Source organism: Malus sylvestris, chromosome 16 (genome assembly GCF_916048215.2).
Source record: "Malus sylvestris chromosome 16, drMalSylv7.2, whole genome shotgun sequence".
NCBI classification, from domain to species: Eukaryota; Viridiplantae; Streptophyta; class Magnoliopsida; order Rosales; family Rosaceae; genus Malus; species Malus sylvestris.
The window spans coordinates 7,505,075-7,524,469 of NC_062275.1; the positions used below are offsets into that span (position 1 = coordinate 7,505,075).

Below are 19,395 nucleotides of genomic sequence, written 5' to 3' on the forward strand. Positions count from 1 at the left end.
TGGCATCCTTGATTCGGTGAATTAGGAGGAAGGGATCCCTTTCCCTCTGCAAAACCCATCTCTCAATAGTTGTGCTGCTGAGTGAACCTAAATTATCTGTTAGGACTTTTTTACAAACAGGTTATCTGCATTAAAAATTTGACCCTTCAGGTTAATTGGGGTTTAAAGGTTTAATCTTTAGAGGTTAGTTGGCATTTTTGGATAAATCCCGGATGGGCCCCTGGTCCATTGCTGCAGTTTTGGAAGTTTCAGATATTATTTTTTCTTCTGGGTTTTTGCCTAGTTTAATTAGTTTTTGTTTCACATAATTAATTTTTTGTCCATCTGCATTGTAGCTACTTCTTGGTGGGTAGGAAGATTATACAGGTGTCTGCATCTCATGTGCTCTAAGCATGTTACTGAAGAAATCTATGTATTTATGTATGGTTATCTGTCAAGCTGCATAATTCCTAGTTGTTTTTGTTTTTCTGAGGTGAGATATTTGGACTGGTTTTTGCCTCCCAGATCTGTTTTAGTATAAAGTTAGGCAAGTTAATTAAAAAAGATAGAATCTTTAGCCTTATTGGTTTTGCTTAGAATTTGCTCTGTGCAATTGCAGACTGCAAAAAAAGTATGTTTTTCAACTTGGGTGAGTGGATACTAGGGAATGGAGTTCTAGTTTAGACTCTAGAGAGAGAGAGAGAGAGAGAGAGAGAGAGAGATTTGTGAATTTTGAGGAAGATGAGATCCATAGAAGATAAGGAGATTTCTGGGGGTAGTGGTATAAATTTTGAGTTTCAGAAAGCAAATGGAGCTAGCAGGACACCCCATCACAGAACAGCTTTAGGCAAACCAACACCTTCCAAATGGGATGATGCACAAAAATGGCTGGTGGGATTGTCCAGAGGAGCAGAAAAAAACCAGTCCAAAACAAAACCCAGAAATTCAAATGCTGATGACTTGAGACTCATAGCTCCTGTGCCACAGAAGGAGCAGGACTATTCAGATGGAGAAGAAGAACATCACCAACAAGAAGAAGAAAATGGCTTTCCTGGGTCAGCTATGGCGAATCAGTACGATGTGGAGACGAAGAAAGTGGATTGTGATGATTCAGTGTGGAGAAGCAGCAAAAAATCTATGGAGAACTCGACAGCGGCTACGAGATCTATATGTTTGAGGGACATGGGGACAGAAATGACCCCTATTGCAAGCCAGGAGCCTTCAAGAACTACCACCCCTATCCGGGCCACAACCCCGGTGGCGCGCAGCCCTATATCTTCGGGGTCATCCACGCCGGTGAGGCCATGTCAGCATGGGATGCAAGGCACTCATCAGGGGTATCAAACATCCACTGATGGGGGGAGAAGTAGTCATGATCAGGCCAGTTCTTGTGGGAGAGGGAGCGGCACAGCGAAACGTTATGTAGAAGAATCAAATGCTTGCAGGGACATGGCTGAGAATCCGAGTTCAGATCAAGGTACAAAACCGAGTCCCTTGGAAACAAGGGCAATGGCTTGGGATGAAGCAGAACGTGCCAAATATATGGCAAGGTGAGGTTCTGATATTCTGTTTTGTTTTTGCTGGTTAATTATAGCCAGTTGCAGCTACTTTGAGTATTTTCAACGCCAATGTTGGGACTTATTGGGGCAATTGTTTATTGTATTTGTAGGTACAAGCGTGAAGAGGTGAGAATACAAGCCTGGGAAAATCATGAGAAGAGGAAAGCCGAGATGGAAATGCGAAAAATGGAGGTACTCATTCTTTAGATTCTGCCCAGATTTTTGTTCTTCTCTCTGAAAATTTCTGTTTGTTCTACTTGTTTAGATCCTAGATTGAAATTGTGAGTTGGTCATTTTGTTTGCTATACATTACATAATTGTTGGGACCTATTACTAGGAGCCAAATGTTCAGCTTCTCACCTCAGTCCAGAAAGAACTAGCATCAGCTCAGTTTTCTTTTCATGAAAAAGAACAATGCAGATCCAAATCAGTGACATTGGTTTCACATTTGCTTAGTTATTCTCCATCATTACAACGAAATAAACACAGTTAACCATGTACCAGTTCCTACCGAAATGCAGCTTTCTGACTTGTAATTTCCGGTGTGCTACCAGGTGAAAGCGGAGAGAATGAAAACTCGGGGTCAAGAAAAGTTAACGAATAAACTCGCAGCAACAAGAAGAATAGCCGAAGAAAAGAGGGCGAACGCTGAGGCCAAACTCAATGAAAAGGCTTTGAGGACTTCAGAAAAGGCAGATTACATAAGGAGGACTGGTCACTTGCCCTCTACTTTCTCTTTCAAGCTGCCTTCTCTTTGCTGGTAGCAATCTCTTTAGTACAGTAACATCTACCATTTCTATTTCTTTTTTTCTTTCCTGTCACTTGTTGAATATGTAATCTGAACCCTGTAGAATTTTATCATATTTATTTATTTTTCTTATAATAATTTGGTACTCCCCAATTCACCAATATCATTTTTTTTTCTACAATAATTTTATTTTTTGGTTTGCAACCTTCTGTTCCAGTTAGTGGGATAAGACGTACTTTTATGTTGTTTGTATGCTTATGGGGGCGTCTGTGTTTGGTATGGAGGAAAAGCATGTAACTTGCTCTTGTCAAATCAATCTCGTGCTATTAAGAACATGATTACTAATCCGTCAAATCAGTCTCGTGCTATTAAGGACATGATTACTAATCCGTAATCGAATGACAAGGAGCTGGATTGGGTATGAATTTAACCCCTATGAATTTAACCAAGGAGTTAATGAAAGAAAGAAATATAGAACCTTCATCAGCTTCATCAGAGCGCTTTTTTACTCCATTTCAATCTATTTTGCCCTCTCACTCTTGTGTTCCTATAAAACGAATAGAAAATTCGGATCGGATAAGGCCAACCACAACATAAGAACGAGTAAAACAAGATAAAGAATCCCCTTCATTCTATGAACTTCTTTATTGTTTATTGAATTGAATGTTTGGTGTCAGAGCTCGTGAAGGGCCCGTAAACCATCATGACACAAGGGAACGGGAAGCGCAATAGCAACCCATAAGCTTTACTGATAGGGGCATTCCATTGATAACGATAGAAAGAGCGATCCACGGAAGCCATTGAAACCAGGATAAGAGCACTCTAACACGAACAGGACCGGGTTAGACATCGCCCTATTAGATAGCTCACGAGCACCATGCCAACTATTTAACAAAGAACATTTTGTTGTAACAAATAAGCAATTTTCTCATAATGGAAAGTTGGTAAACTCGTATAGAAATCTAACTTACGTTACAAGCGAAAATTACGAATTTCAAATTCCTCCTTAACCAAAATAAGAAAAATTTCATTTGGGGTAAAGTCAAAAGTGAAGCAGTTACATATTCGCATGAAGAAGAGAGAAAAAAAAGATAGTGAAATAGTGAAACCCAACATTTGGTTCGTGAGAGATTTATATTGATAGCAAATTCATAATATTTCTAATCACGTGACGAGAGAAATATGAAAATACGACAGTAAAATTATTAAAAAAACATTTTGTAGAGAATTTGATACTAATACTTGGTAAATATAATGATTTATAAGAAAGATGATCAAACAATTACACTAAAAACTTTGCCGAGACAGAAAATATTTTGATAGGGCAAAACAGTAGATAGTTTTTTCTTGGTCAAAAATTTCTGATGCTGAACAAAAATATTACCGGGAGGCGGGAGTCAACCGGTATTTTGCCAATTGAATAAATAATTAAAAACAAAAAAAAAAAATAAAAGCAGGAAAATAAAGTTGGCGAAACCAAAAGCCCAATCCGATCTGAAGCACCCGCGTCCGCACTCATTTCCGTCTCCCTTCTCCTCCGTCTTCCTTCGAGGGCTTTCCTTTCGCTTACAATCGGCGGTCGCCGTCTCTCTCTTTGAAACAGTATCAATCAAATCTTTTCAAACCCTAACTCCCCCAATTGCACCTATATTTATCAATTTCTTAGCTTCCTATTCTTTTCTTGTTCAATTTCTAGGGTTTCCTTTCGAAATCGAATAATCTCCGTGGCTGCATAGCTCGTGAATTGAATAAGTAACTGGTACTGTTTTCTGCTCTATTGTTTGAAATTCGTTTTGTTTTTGGATCCGAGTCCGGTCGGACTTAGGGTTCGTATTCAATTTCTTCGAATTTTGTGATTTTTCAATTCAAATATTGGGGAAGTGATTGGTCTGATTTTGTGGGGGTTTAGGGTTAGGGTTTATAGCTGACTTGAATTGGGATAAGGGTTCTCTATTCCGTGGTGCTTTAGAGCTTTGGATATAGAGATTTATGGCTGCTGGAAGACATGGGGGTTATCGTGAAAATGAGTTCAGGGAACGAGAGTCCGGTTTTGAGTTGCCAAGAAAGGATTTTGCTACGGCCAAGGAGGACTATGAACGGATTAGGAACGGAAACCCTGATGTTGAAAGGGGTCAAGTTAGGGATTTGAGAGATAAAATTAGGGTTAGGCAGAAGGATTTTAAGGAGGGGAATGCGGCTAATGGTGGTGGGTATCGCTCCTCTTCGAGTAGGAGTGATTCAAGCAATAGCAGTGGTCGGGTTGTGAGCCGTGGGCCCAAGCCTTGTGGGTTTTCTCTTAGGGCATTGGACAGGGAACCTGGTGAATTGTCGAGTGAGAGTGGGTCTGACGATGCTATTGAATCTGCAGTGCAGGTCAAAGAAAATATGGTTCCAAAAGTGGTGGAGAATGGAACTCAGTCTCCGAAAGAGAGGAAAAGGAAGTTTTCGCCAATTGTCTGGGATAGAGATGACCAAGGAGTGAGTAATCTATCAAAAAATAGGATTACCACAGTGGCAGCAGCACTTCCTCCACAACCTCCATTGTCTAGGGTACATCATCAGTCTCCCAATGTTATTTCAGATAACAGCGTACAAATATCTTCAGCTAAAATTGATCAAGTCGAGAATTTACAATCTTCCTCACCAGTTAAGGCACCGGTGGGATCTCGGTCTGTTAGCAATGGTGTTTCTGAGTCTCCATTAGGGATATCTTCACCAAATCAGAAATCGGGTGATGATCATGAAGCAGAGCAGCTAGGAGATGAAGAATATGTTCCCACCCGGAATATATCATCTTCAAGATGGGCAGCAGGAAATAATTCACCTGGGGATGAAGGTGAAATTCTAGAGAACAAGGAAATGCCTAAAAGGAGGAAGAAAATACCTCTGGTAGGGTTAGTGGAAGATAGAGTACAGAATAATTCATTAACCCCCGAGTCAGGGGAGCTTAAGAGAGATGAGTCTGAACGAGCAAGAGGGCAGTCATCTGAATCTGATGAAGGAGATGCCCATACAAGGTCTTCCAGTAGGGATGTTTACCAGGATAATGATTCAGAGAGGGATGACTATATGGACACTGACAAGGATCTTGGTAATAATGATTCTAGTGTTAGTCAGTCAGAAACAAATTCAGATGATGACAATAACTCTCGTGAGACAGCTGAACCTGCAGCCCCTCCACAAAGAAGTGTAAACATGCTTCAGGGTTGTAGAAGTGTTGACGAGTTTGAGAGACTAAACAAGATAGATGAAGGCACTTATGGTGTTGTATATAGAGCTATGGATAAGAAAACTAAAGAAATTGTGGCCTTGAAGAAGGTAAAGATGGAGAAGGAAAGAGAAGGTTTTCCATTGACTTCTCTTAGGGAAATAAACATTCTTCTTTCGCTTCATCACCCATCAATTGTCGATGTGAAGGAAGTGGTGGTGGGGAGTAACCTTGATAGTATTTTTATGGTGATGGAATACATGGAACATGATCTTAAAGCACTCATGGAGACAAAGAAGCAGCCATTCAGTCAGAGTGAAGTTAAATGCCTTATGCTCCAGTTATTAGCAGGTGTGAAATATCTCCATGATAATTGGGTGCTTCATCGAGATTTGAAGACATCAAACTTGCTTATGAATAACCGGGGTGAGTTGAAAATATGTGACTTTGGGTTGGCTCGTCAGTATGGGAGTCCTTTAAAACCATATACTCATTTGGTGGTTACTCTTTGGTACAGGTGAGCTGCAACTGCCCATTGCTCTTTATTTTATTTTTCATTTCATCCTTAGGTGTTTTATGCTTATCAGTTTAACCTATTACTTCATCTTTGATTTTTTTTTAATTGGTTGACGACTTCCACTTTGATTTTCAAGATTGACTTTATGGTTTCATGGTTTTTTCTACTGTTATTGGATTCAGTTCTTTTTATTCTCAAGTAATTTGTCTGTTCAATTAGCTTTGTATTCTTGGTATCTCTCCTTGTATTTCAAGGTTGATTCCAACTCAGCGTATGTTAGTCATGATGGGTTTAATGTGATAAAAACCATTGATCTAACTGGTCCTGTTTTCCACAATTGTCTTTCCTCTGATTTTTGTTTTTTATGTGTGGGTTATTGTTTGCCTTTTACCTGTGTGCTTGTGTATGTGTATGTTGTACGTAGATCCATGCTTCCGTATACCCTTGGATGTTCTAGTCATTGATGCTCTTTCAATGCAGGGCACCGGAACTTCTGTTGGGAGCGAAGGAATATTCAACAGCTATCGATATGTGGTCACTTGGTTGTATCATGGCTGAACTATTATCAAAGGAGCCACTTTTCAATGGGAAAACTGAATTTGATCAACTTGACAAGGTAAGTTAATTTTATTTGACGTGCTTGATGTTTGATTACGCTCTCACTCACTCATATACTGGTGGATTTAGTTATTTTATTTTTATATAATCACTGCATTTCTCAAAAAAAAAAAAATTATAATAACTGCAGATTTTTAAAATCCTTGGCACACCAAATGAGACGATCTGGCCCGGCTATTCCAAGCTTCCTGGAGTGAAGGTCAACTTTGTTAAGCACCCGTAAGTATGAATATATTCATGAACTGATTCCCAATTTTTTTTATCATGACATCTTGGTGTTCTTATTCTTGCCGCTGTTTTCCCAGGCTTCCAGCTTTGGGTGATTCTGATGTGGCTATCTGGCCTCCATTGGTGATGCTTTCAGTTCTAAGTTTTTCATTTATGCATTAACTTCTGACCTGTTTCTTTCAGGTATAATCTTTTGCGCAAGAAGTTCCCAGCTACGGCATTTACTGGATCTCCAGTACTTTCTGATGCTGGGTTTAATTTGTTGAACAGGCTTCTAACTTATGATCCTGAGGAGGTAAGTCTGCTACCTAGACTTGCCTTGTTTGGGTATTATTGGTATAGTTACTTATACATGCACTGTATTTTATACAGAGAATTACAGCTGGAGATGCTCTGAATCATGAGTGGTTTCGTGAAGTTCCTCTTCCTACAACAAAGGAGTTCATGCCTACCTTTCCTGCTCAACATGCTCAGGACAGGTACCTTGATCTATCTAATGCTACAAATAAGTCCCGCGTGTACTTGGGACTTGATTTCCTACATTTAACAAATTTCATGTTGTAAATAGGCGCACGCGGAGAGTTTTAAAGAGTCCAGATCCTTTGGAAGAGCAACGTAGAAAGGAGTTGCAGCAAGGGCAAATAGGAACTGGTGGTGTGTTTGGCTAGTAGAAATGAATCAGTGATCAGCACCCTATTGCACATGGCTGAGGTGAGAGACATGCTTTGAACGGAAGTTGCAAACGTTCTATGTCAGACGATCATTTGTGCTGTTTTTTAGCAGGCATTTCTTCATGATTTGGTTGGAGAATGTATTATTGTATGCCTTCCCTGTCAACCAAGATTTGTTGCAGGTCAACTTTGCCTCTCATCTTTGATCATCATATAAGAATGCATCTGTGACATTGCTTTCATTGCATGGTGTGGCTTAATTGCCTTTTCTTTAAAGAGGATCAGTTTCAACTGAAACTTGTGTATGTAACCTATTTTCATTGGTACATTGTAAACAGCGCTCTTTTGCTTTTCAATATTAGCACTGCCAGTTATATTAGGACATATTTAATATTAACGTTGTGTTTGCAAGAGGTGGTAGGTGTAAAGTGGAGGGGCGTTCTTTACTTTTCCTTGATGAAGAGTTTGTCAGTTACCATATTGATATATGTGGAATGTTCTGGGGGATGAAGATTTTAAGCCATACGGGGATTATTTGATTTTAATATAGACAGTGTATCCATTTTAAAACATTTGTTGGAGAGTGAACATATGTCTTTTCAGTAGCTTCTTGAAAGTTAAAGCCCTTAAAAGATGTATAAAATTCATTGCTGCACCTGACTGGTTTCATGGTAATTTTATCTTTCTGATTGATGTGCACGAGAACTGTAACTATTTCCATTCTCTTTTGTACTGGGTAGGAGCCGAGTTTTTCAGATATCAACTTTATTGCTTGCTTAGTGTAGTTCTTCTGTTTGCAAATTTTCAGTGAGTTCATAGCAAATTGAGTCTATTCTATGGTTACCCTGTGTTGGTTTAGTGGTTCATTCTTTATTACTTAAGTGGCCTTCTTAGCGTCATTTTTGGTATTTTGACCTCCATCAGTACCTGTGGACATGAAAAACGATTCACTTTGTCCAGTTATTCCCGTTTTTGCTTCTGGTGGCGTGAAGAATCAACATTTCACCAGTTGTAGATTTTTTTATGACGTATATCTGCGCATGTCACTGCAGTATCAAAGCAAGCAAATTGAGGAGGTTTCCTGCACTTCCAGGAATTTATAGAACTTCAATTAGTTGTTCCTACTGGCAAACTAGAGGTACTATGCAAAGCCTAATGGTTTTTTATGTGAATTATTTTGATGGCATTTTAGCGTATGCTTTTTCTTTTGTTTTTCAGAAGAGTATTGAGAAATGCGTTAGAAAGGAAAATGAAGAATAAAAACCAATTCTGGTTGCAATTCCAGGACAGTTCATATTCCAATTCTGGTTGCAATTCCAGGACAGTTCATATAATTGAATAAAATTCAATGCTGCTTAAAATCGGAATGCATAAAGACTGAAATGGTAGTTGGACTAGCCATATAAACATATTTTGTAATCTAGCACTTTCTTTTGTGTGTTCGTCTTGTTTCATGCATTTTTCAGAGGACATAAACGAGGGTATGAATTCTGGTCCAAGTTATTCTATATGAACAACGTTGACAAGCTAATGCCTGTATCTTTAGGAATACTTGGGTTTGGTTCTCATACACTATCTTGTGAAAACTTAGCTTTATACGAGTCTTTTTCTTTGGATATAAGTTAGTGCGATGGTGTAATTAGTTTGAAACTGCTGTTTACAAGAAGTTACGATTTGGGCACGTTTATGTTGGTCTGCTAATGTGTAGGGATGACCAACTCAAAGCATATAGACTATGGTTTATAACTTTATATACATGGTTTGGTGGAAACTCCAGCTGATTTTCCGCCAGTTGTGCTGTGTCTTGATTTTCTGCATGTGTTATTATAAATATGTGTGTTGGTCATTTGGAGATGTGATTATGATTGCAAAATGACTATTCTGTACCTTGATATGGACTCTCAGTATGTAACGACCCTCGTCGGCATATGGTGCAACGTTTATAGTTTTGTATCCATAAATGGGTTTCCTGAATTTTTATCTTTAATGAATAAGAGGATGCTCCTTATCTGATACTTGGTTGTTGCTTATTTGTGTCGTAATTTCATTATAGGCATGGCTGGAGTCGAATGGGTTGCTTGAAGACGGAATATAGTTGTTCGCTTCCCATTCACTTAACCAAATATCGTATGAGGAGATCCTAGGTGGAATATAGACATAGTTTGCCATATATTGTCTGCAGGTGGGGGGCTGATGAGGTTCGACAGGCAGATTAGGGCGGTAGAGGCGTTTCCCGCGCACGTACAGGTATTGGCTGATGAAGTTTATGCACGATCACAGCTAATGATCTGCCTATGTGCGACTCAAATTCTGTTCCACATGACCGAAAATGTTAGGTTGTTTTTGGGCGCTGAGCAGTCAGTAGGGTATTGATGTCATTCGTTTTCGATCCATTCCAAATATTTGATGTTTAGTTTACGCTGTATTCTGTGTCGCGCGGCAAAGAAACCTTGGTACCGAGGTGAAAATTGTTGCAATTGGGTTCGGCAGACGTGTTGGTCTTTTGGAAGGTGCACAGCAAATGGGCGCTGTGCTGCCTCGTCTCAAAGGATGTCTTCCTTTTTTCTGGCGGATGGTGCAATCCTCTTCGTTGCGTTCCTTTTTGGTTTCTGTTTGTAAATAATAACTCGACTTACCTGTCCAAGTTACAAGTGGGGTTTCGTCGATACATGGCGATCCAGTTACGTGTTCGCATTTTAGCTTGTTGCACGACAATCCGAAACTCTGAGGACAGCTTTTGCAACTTCAAAACTTTAGAGAACCTTCGGTGTCTATAATTTCACCCACCTTTAAAAGTTCAGAACTGAAATGTTATTTTTTCACCCACTATTATCCTTAAAATAGCTCTCCGACGGCAATTTACCAGTAACTGAATGACCTTCAAAAATACTCTGTTGCTATGTGATTAAAAACTTCAATAACTACCATCAATATCCAATCACTATTAGTTGTTGGCTTCTTGCCTTTTAATTAGAAAAGGCGTCCACATTTATTCATTTTAGAATTCCTTTTATCGTCATCCTTCGTGTCTTTTTTAAGAATACGGTTTATGTTTTGTCCATTCCTTTCAGAATCCAATGTAAGTTTAGGCTCATGTTTTCTTTTCGCACCTAACCTATTATTATTATATATCTTATAAGATATTTATCGGTCATTTTATAAATAAGCAAACTTGTAATTAAAAATTTTATTAAAAAATGAGTAAGGAGATAAGGGCATTGGAGTGAGAATAACAACACTCTTTATTTATTACATGGAGATATGATTACCAAAAACACAAACTATCGACCAAAATAAATAAATAAATAAATAATCTTCTCCTATGTTTTCGGTATACAACGAAGCAGCATGATTTCGGTATTTCGAGTGCAATCAAGTAATCAAGTAATCAACAATCAAGTATACAAACAAGCAGCATGATTTCGGCATTTCGAATGTAATCGAAGAGACGACGCTGCCAAGCAGAACAAATCTACGATTTAGGCGCGAATCTGTAATTCCAACCAAAGAGATGAAGGTGCAAACCGAAAAAGATCGACATATGTGGGCGTTGATCTTTAACTTCATTTGTGCAGGTTGATTTCACGACGCTAATGTGGCCGTGGATCGAGCGGCGTGCATCAAGTCGACGTGAAAACTAATGTCTTTCCAAGAACAAAGGTGATCAAAGACAGTTCAATGAAGAAAATTGTGTTGAGGAGGGCTCTGTCGACTGTCCATCCAAAAATTGTGATCCCCCCATGATTGGTTTGCAAGTATGACACTGCATTGGAGAACAAAGGGAAAATCATGAGACAATTGAAAACCAATGGAACTGAAGAGATAATGTACATAGAAAACCATATATGACACAAAATTTCGGCTTTGAAATGCACGGCGAAGTCTGAGACACTGGAATCGAAGTGTCCGCTACCAAGCTGATAAACGAAACCTTCACCAACATGGAACAAAGCTCCGTGTTGGGCCATTAGCCTCGATGATTTGTATGCGAGGCTAGGGGCTTGTAAATGAGTCTTGGAAGGATTGATATGCTTGTCTAATGCTTATTCATTAAACTATAAATCGACATTTTGAGTATTTAAACACGCGATCCATCCATAGCCAACTAATATCAATTAGAAAAGATGGAAAATATACTTCGATTCCAATAAAACAAGAAATTTAGAACTGGTTCGTGTTCATATGCATTGTTAGACTAATTTCTAAAGTTAAAAAATGTTGCTGGAAAAGGAATCAGATGTATTTTAGAGGCAGTGTAAGCTGATCCATACCAAAAGCTTGTCTCCTGTGATAGGAAGACATGTATGAAGCTAACTGTGTATTTGTAGGCATTGGAACGTAATCCATCGACTCCAAGTCACTCTCGGAGTAGCTTATTTGCAGCGAGTTCAATGTGTCGGCAGCCTCTGGGTTCACCAAGCAGTTTGAATTTCTGTTGTGAGATGTATCGTTAGAAGTGCATGTCATTAACGCATGCCATCTACTGGCAACTGTCGCTATGCCTTGCGCTCTATGGGAAATTCTGGTCGCTGCGTGCAGGGAGAGAATAATGCCAACAACTTGAACAATTGTGGAGACCTGAAATTTTGGGGGAAAAAAGGAGGGAAATTCAATGCGTTATGGTTTGAATCTAAGCTTGTAAGAGCGAGAAGTTAATTTACTGATACATACACAAAAAGCATTGAACTTACTGCAAAATCGCCGCCATTTATGACAGTGATGTCTCCCCTGTATTCTGTGGTCTCAAATAGAGTGACAACCTGGCTTGCGGTGACAACTATGAACTGCAGGAGAAGGAAGATTCGGAACCTGTGACTTATTTTACAGAGATGGTAGCGCAGACGAATATGCTCGTCCATAAATACCAGCACATCAGATTCCCTTTCCAGGAGCCTTGCATAATCGTCGAAGTGGATAACTTGCAAATTGCAGACCAAGTGAAACAAAATGCTGGCTGTTAGAGTGATTGTACTCACATAAGCCCATGATAGAACCAAAGTGAACAGTACACCAACTGATTTCCCCCACCCCCATGAATCGTGATGGACGTATATCATGCGGACGACCTCACGCAGTGTCTTCAAAAGAAAACATGGCAGTGCCCACCGAACAAGCAATCGGAAAGAATCCTGTGAAGTTCAAATAAACAGATGACACAACTTACTGACAGAATTTGGATGCTGCAGTTAGTGAAAGACGGCAAGTTACTCTCAGAAGGGGTAACATAAAGGTGCATATCCTATTCCTATGAGCATTACTAAACAGATGCGAAATTGAGAGAACGCGAGGATGGAAGATTTCGATTATGTTTTCCGCAGCCTGTAGGCCTCAAATTAGCAACGAAAACATGCTGAATTTTGGTAAGCACGTTATGTATACATATAAGAAGAATTTTGAAGGTTCACATATCATCACATTTGAAGTTGATGTAAGGAAAATTCTAGTTTGCTAGTATAAATGCTCCCCTCACGAATATGCCATACACTGGAGCATAGTAGAATTTCCGGGTTGATGTATACAATGCAAAAGCACAACAGCATGTTTGTAAAACTATCAAGTAAATCATTTCAAGCTATGAACATACCTTAATCTGCTTGATGTAATCGTTTCGAAACCGAACGATATGACCACTATAGCGATCGACAAAGAGGAACCTCCGAATGCCATATTTGCGAAGCCTGGGGGAGATGCAGAGCACAGAGACCGCTGCCAGAATCGCTTGCGAGCCCACGATAACGAGCTCGAACCTTTTAATCTGATACTTCTTACAGTCGGAGCAGTTGAACACCACAAGCACAACCACCGGAAGAGCCACACCGATGAGAGCCAGAGCCGTCCAGGACAGGGCAAGGCTCAACCAAGAAGATTGGTTGAAGCCCAAGAGAGAGAGAAACGTTTCTAGCCATTGGAGGGTTTGGTCCAATGGGGTATCTTTGTATTCTTCTTCTCCTCCCAGATGACGGTTGCTGTGAGGGTCGATGTGGTGGTGGTTGTTATTGTTATTAGAATCGAGAAGAGGGGAAAGTTGGGAAGGTGGCTCCTCTGTTTTTATAAAAACGTCCGCCATGGATGGATTATGAGCTTAATTATTGAGCTTAAAGCTGAGATTATGGTGGGCTTAGAGATAAAATGGTGGCAACCAAGTTGAGATTTTGGTGCTTTAAATAGGAAAGTTGGAAGCTTTTTACAAATTAGTTTACAGGCTCAGTCTGTCGTCGGGTTAAAGAAACAGAGATCAAACGCAGGTTTTTTTTTTCTTTCCTTTTTTCCTTCCTAAATCTTCAATATTTGTTCCGGAAGCAATCAAATAAAAGTAAAACAATATAATATTATTTTTCGTTAAAGTAAACAGTACCAGAAGTACTAATGAAAATAGTTTGAAAACTTTGAGTTTTAACGATAACAACAAAATAAAATGTAAAAGGAATAGTACTAGTATTGATTTTTTTAGTGTAAAAATATAATTTTTCGTTAAAATAAACAGTATCAAAAATTTTTCGTTAAATTCTATAAAATAAAAGCCGTAGACAACGAAATGCATCGGTTTAACGAAGTGGTTTAAAGCAGTATATTACAATTTTTTTACTCAAATTCTTTAATTTCCGCCGTAATTTTAATAAAATAATATAATTATCTTATCATTTGTCAATTTAACACTTAGGAATATACTTAACCTAGAGAACTGAAAATTGGAATCTGCTTTTTTGCACTTTCTCTGTTCCTCTTTAATTTTTGTTCTGGAATTCTTCAATGGCAAGATAAACAGATGATTGAGCGACAGGTACGGGGATCAAAAGGGACAGAAAGTGACTTGCAACGAGTGTGCAACAAGTGTCGGATCTATAATCTTTGTATATGGTTTTGTTTTTCAGATTTTAGGACACCAACTTTGTCGAACTCGAAGGCTCCATGTTCCCGCCAAATAAAAAACATGTTCGGCCGAGTTATAGCCGGACACGAAGAGCAATCGCTGGTCAAACACATGAGATGTGACAACTAAGCTAATTAAGCACGTAGGATTATGCGATCTTGATTGGGGTTTAAGGTTAATTAATTGGTGGGGGATCGGTGATTAGGGAGAGAGTTTAGGAGTGTAGAGAGATTTTTCAATGTAACCGTCATATGAGATGGTATATTACGTGTCCCTATATAAATGGTGAGTTATGTATGTTAAAAGGTTAATAACTTAAAAATTAAAATTTTTCACCACTTGCATCAAAACACGTGATGTATTATCTGTGTTCTTATCACAACTAAAAATTTCTTGGGAGTGTGGAGTGTGTTGAACAACAAAAATATACAACATAAAAAAAATAGAGTCCATACAAATTGGGTCAGGCTATAAGGCAAAACAAGGATGTAAACCAGCCCAAAAGATAAGAATGGGCTTTACATACAAACCAAATATCCATAAATAAATAAATAAAAAATAATAAGGAAAAATTTCCTACAAAAGGGGGAAGTAATAAACAGGTTCCTCCTTTCCTGCAACAAAAAAAACGTGGGGTCAGTTAAGAGGGGTTAAGAGAGAGTGGCAGGAAGTCATGCCCTCCATCTTCTCCCCACGTAACAAGCTCTAGAACCCTCCTATGATGCCTATAAATGGGCATCAGCTGCAACAAAAAAAAAGGACACAAAAAAAAGAGGGGAAACTCTGCCGAAAATAAGAGCAACTTTTAGAGAAAATATCAAAAGCAACAAGGTGCTGCCAGGAAAGAGAGCAAGCAGTTCAACCTTCGTGCTTTCAAGTTAAGAACCAAAGAAGAATATTCATCACCAGGTATGAAACAAGTTCTATTTAAATTATTTTCTTTGTCTCTTGTTTCGTTGCAGGAAGAACAAAAGCAGAGCAACGCAAAAAGCATTGCGGCATAGACCACCATAGAGAAACAAATAGAAGGCAAAAATAAAAGAAAGGGGAAGAATATGCAGAGGTCCACGGCAAATGATTTGTTTTTCCTAATCTTTCTTTTAGCCTTTTTGCTTTTGTTTCTTTGTCTGGTATTTTCCTGCACCAAACAGATAGAGGTGGAGACTCTGAACAAATCTACCAGTTCCCCACTAACAAGCAGCAGAGATAATCTCCAAGAATCCCATGAATTTCTTCAGGGTGGCCTAGACCACCCCGTGAAGTTCCAATCAAAGTCTAAAGTAACCTATACCTGTCGTCTGTACATTATGCGACTTGAAATAGATGGGTTTGGCAAATGCCGTGTTGCATAAAGCCAGAGGAAACTCATTCTTTACAGTCCAAAACAGATGCATTTGTGGACAAATAAACAAGGGAAAAGAAGCAAAATACAACTTTTGCTCCCCTTGACCGACTCATATTTGGTCTCTATGAAGAAAGGACAGCAAGGAGTCAATATATACAAAGATGCAACTCAAGAAAGAGAGAAGAAATTATTCTATTTGGTGTTTTTGTTTTTGCTACCCACGGGTACAAAACATGGAGGATGGCTTTGGCTAAAAACTCTATGAAAACCATTGGGGATAAGAGTCCAAGGAAAAGGAAACGTCAGAAAAGAGGATATTTCCCTTTATATTTATAAAGCTCCAGCAAAGTTGATGATGTTTGTTCAAGTGTTTCCAAGGTGGACCAAAGTTAAAGCATGGGACTTCACCAAAACAAAAGTTAAAGCATGGGACAAATAGCTGTTGTGTTTGGAAAAATGGTGCAGCTATATTTAGGGAAGCATGCCGTGTAAAACAATCCAAACACCAACCTATATTTTCTCACGGGTACTGACATTAGCTATACTTGACTAAGATGTCAAAGGTAGCTGTCATGTTTGAAAAAAGGAGCAGCCATGTTGGAAGAAACATGCCGTGTAAAATACTTCAAATATCAAACTATATTTACTCATGGGTACTGAGGACAAAAAGTTATGGATGACTAATGTTGATGAGAAAGAAAAACAAGCAGACTACCATGAGCATGGCTATTTTAAAACCACTCACATGACATTCAAATGGAAAAGCATCGAAGGCAACATACAAATAGAAACAAAAAAAAAAAGAAGAAATGGGTGCGTTACTACAAATTTCAGGGGGGGTAATTCCCACCTTTGGAGCCATGAATCAACAATTGTTTTCAACGAACTCGGTACTGCAAATAGTATATCCAACAAACAAAGTCTGCGACGCCTACACAAAAAATTTTTTCACAGTTCAGAGCAGCTTCAACCCACCCCAAATCAAGTACAGAAAATAGAAAACGAAAATAGAATGACCTGTTGGTTATTTTCTCCTTTTCGCTTTGAATTTTCGGTACACAAGAGAAGCATAAACAAGATGGTACAGCAGAAAGAAGAGAGAGCCCGAGACCTACATAAAAAAGGTCTCTACAGTTTAAGGAAAGAAGATAAATCAGAACAATTCAAAAGAGTTTGAATTCTACCGAGCTTACCCATCTTCGTTTGGAAATCAACGGCTGACAAATCCAAAAGGAATTTCAAAAAAATATGGCGAAATCAACGGGAGCTCAAAAATTGTGGAGCTGCCTTTAGCTTCTGGTAGAAGAACACTGTGCGTCAAGAGCCAAGGAAAAAGAGGATTCCTTTGAAACCATCTTGCAAGCAGAGGGGGTGAATTAACTGAACCCCTCACGTGGGAGTCTGCTCAAAGAAAGTAAATATTGAAGACCCACTTCGCCTTCAAGTCTCAGCCACAAAAACAAAAAGTGAAAATTGTACCTCACATGGGAGTGCTCACGTGAAGAAAAAAAAAGAGTGGTTGAAATTGGAAGTCCTAGAACTTGAAGCCTTAAAAACACATAAAATAAATAAAAAAAAAAGAAAGCAAAGCCTGCTGTCAGGCTAAATGAAAACTTGGGTCTTGGATTAAATGGGTCAAAATCCCATGACAAATGGGTTTGAAATTTCAAAAGAAAAGTTAAAAAAGGAGGGGGGGGGGTCCGGCCCTTCATTCTCTTAAAGTTTCAAAAAGTCCTATTTCAAATAGGATGGAGTTGCTACAAAACCATGAGGAAAAGTCAAACGAAAATAAAGTCCCATTTCACAAAGATCTATTGAATATTACCAAAGGTCATGTATGGGTTTCGAACAAGTCTGAATACCCGATTGACTTCTCATTTTTTCCAAGTTTGAACACAAGAATGCAAACCCAAATCAAGTATTAACGAACTACGCCGGTTTGATTCCGTTAAGGATACGTAGGCAGTCTAATATCAAATTTTAGACGCAACCGTGAAATCGAAACGAATCTCTGGTTTATATAAACTAAATTCACTCCTGCTATCAAATACCAAAATAGCACGAAGCTGAAGAACAGTTTTCAAAGGGCACGAAGCCGTATCAAAGTCTCAAATGGCACAAAGCTGAAGAAAAGTCTCAAATGGCATGAAGCCATATCAAATTTTCAAAATGCTCCTCGCTCGCATGAGCTGAAACTGCATAAGGCATTATGCTCCTTGCCTGCACGAGTTGAAATTGCACAAGGCATCAAATCTCAACAAATACTTGAACTACGAGTGACTTGATCCCTCAAGAGGGTACGTAGGCAATCTAGGATTCGACCTAGGTACAGTCACAAAATCAAACAAACACCAAAATCCTCAAGTTACATTTTATTCGAATTAGAATCAAAGGGTATTCCTTTCCTAAAAGAATGGTTGTAATTAATAGGCGCATAGCCTAGAATGGGTCGAACTCGAATTAATAAAACCCTCTTCAAAAAATGAACGAGGGTGAAATTGTGTCGAGTGAATTATTTGTTTACATATTATGTACAATTTTTGCTCAACAGAGTGGTTTGGTTGAGTGAGTTGGAGATGGCAAAGTGAAATGATTGAGATGTTGATGCTTTTGGTGTAGGTGGAGACAGGTGGAATTTTAAATAGAAAAAAAGATTTTCGTGCAATAATATCATTTACTGTAATAATGTACGATGATAAATCTTTCACGTATAATGATAATTTAAAAAAAAAATAACGATAAGTTTAAATAGTGAACGGATTAAATTTATTAGAAAACGTAAAAAAAAATTTGAATAATAAAACAATACTATGCAAATTGATACAGCAAACGATGATTTAATACCTACATCAAGTCTTTGGCGTTGCTAGCTACTCTAGTTGGAAACGTAATTCGAAAAACAAAAAAACAAATATATAACAATTCGAGATAAAAATCTCATTGCTCTATGTGAAAAATCATATTAATGCTCGTCAAAAAGAACCTTGCTCATATTTTCATAGTCGTCAAGCTGAGACCATTTTGCACAAACAATATCGCCAATTTTTGTGTGTATCAGAAATGCATCATGATCTTGAGTGGGGATTAGGCCCAATTTGGAGCTTGAAGCTCAAATCTGTAATGTTTGAATTTTTCTATTTTTACCCTTGTCAAAATGATCTTCGATCCACATTTTGGTTGATCCTAAAAATTATAAAGCCTACGTGGCGTACATATTGAGTAACTATGAGCTAACTACGTCATTCTTGTAGATACGGATGTGCCAACTAGCAAACTATCTAGGTCAATCTGTTAATTCAGGCCCAAACAATAATTATTGGGCCAGCCCATCTAGGCCCAATTTGTTAATTCAGGCCCAAACAGTTTTACATCAGTTATATTCTTTGGAGGAAACTGACATACATTTGGTAACAATTAATGATAAAGACATAATAAAGGGTAAAATGAATAGTACCAGAATTGACTTTTTAGTGAACAAAATCTTCATGTCTTCTCTTATTTCTTAATGTTGTCTTGTATAACAAGACAATGTTAGGGAAACTAAATGCGTAGACTAAACTTTGTAAGTTAAACGATGTGGAAGTTGATGATTGAATTATTACGTAAGTGTTGATTAATATGTTTATTTCTTATTGGTGACATTTTGTGTGT

At 38.4% G+C, this 19,395-nt stretch overlaps 4 protein-coding genes across 17 annotated transcripts; 2 read left to right on the plus strand and 2 right to left on the minus strand.

Moving 5' to 3' along the window:
* Nucleotides 1-215: 215 nt before the first annotated feature.
* Nucleotides 216-2,424, plus strand: LOC126609380 (uncharacterized protein At3g61260-like). Its single transcript, XM_050277314.1, has 3 exons — nt 216-1,529; nt 1,649-1,730; nt 2,093-2,424. Exons 1-3 carry the CDS (start codon nt 721-723, stop codon nt 2,300-2,302), a joined length of 1,101 nt encoding a protein of 366 aa, XP_050133271.1. The 5' UTR covers nt 216-720; the 3' UTR covers nt 2,303-2,424.
* A 1,315-nt stretch (nt 2,425-3,739) lies between these two features.
* LOC126607458 (cyclin-dependent kinase G-2-like) lies at nt 3,740-10,331 on the plus strand. 14 transcript variants are annotated; one of them, XR_007617605.1, is made up of 10 exons: nt 3,741-6,011; nt 6,492-6,627; nt 6,760-6,848; nt 7,041-7,152; nt 7,230-7,336; nt 7,426-7,710; nt 8,581-8,666; nt 8,747-8,913; nt 9,582-9,775; nt 9,865-10,331. XR_007617605.1 is itself a non-coding variant. In XM_050275041.1 (7 exons), the coding sequence occupies exons 1-6, from the start codon at nt 4,276-4,278 to the stop codon at nt 7,523-7,525; spliced, it is 2,280 nt and encodes a 759-aa protein (XP_050130998.1). In that variant the 5' UTR covers nt 3,741-4,275; the 3' UTR covers nt 7,526-7,568; nt 7,941-8,133. The 14 variants fall into 14 exon arrangements, 4 of the variants coding, with proteins under 4 accessions (XP_050130998.1, XP_050130997.1, XP_050130996.1 ...); XR_007617609.1 differs by having other exon boundaries at nt 7,426-7,568; nt 7,641-7,710; nt 9,582-10,331; XR_007617603.1 differs by having other exon boundaries at nt 9,582-10,331.
* A 421-nt stretch (nt 10,332-10,752) lies between these two features.
* Nucleotides 10,753-13,726, minus strand: LOC126607459 (uncharacterized). Its single transcript, XM_050275042.1, has 4 exons — nt 13,113-13,726; nt 12,220-12,657; nt 11,800-12,106; nt 10,753-11,291 (listed from the first exon to the last, which is right to left on the minus strand). The coding sequence occupies exons 1-4, from the start codon at nt 13,593-13,595 to the stop codon at nt 11,149-11,151; spliced, it is 1,371 nt and encodes a 456-aa protein (XP_050130999.1). The 5' UTR covers nt 13,596-13,726; the 3' UTR covers nt 10,753-11,148.
* A 1,084-nt stretch (nt 13,727-14,810) lies between these two features.
* LOC126606650 (uncharacterized) lies at nt 14,811-17,249 on the minus strand. Its single transcript, XM_050274031.1, has 4 exons — nt 16,938-17,249; nt 16,762-16,855; nt 16,595-16,675; nt 14,811-15,013 (listed from the first exon to the last, which is right to left on the minus strand). Exons 1-4 carry the CDS (start codon nt 16,939-16,941, stop codon nt 14,863-14,865), a joined length of 330 nt encoding a protein of 109 aa, XP_050129988.1. The 5' UTR covers nt 16,942-17,249; the 3' UTR covers nt 14,811-14,862.
* Nucleotides 17,250-19,395: the final 2,146 nt, after the last annotated feature.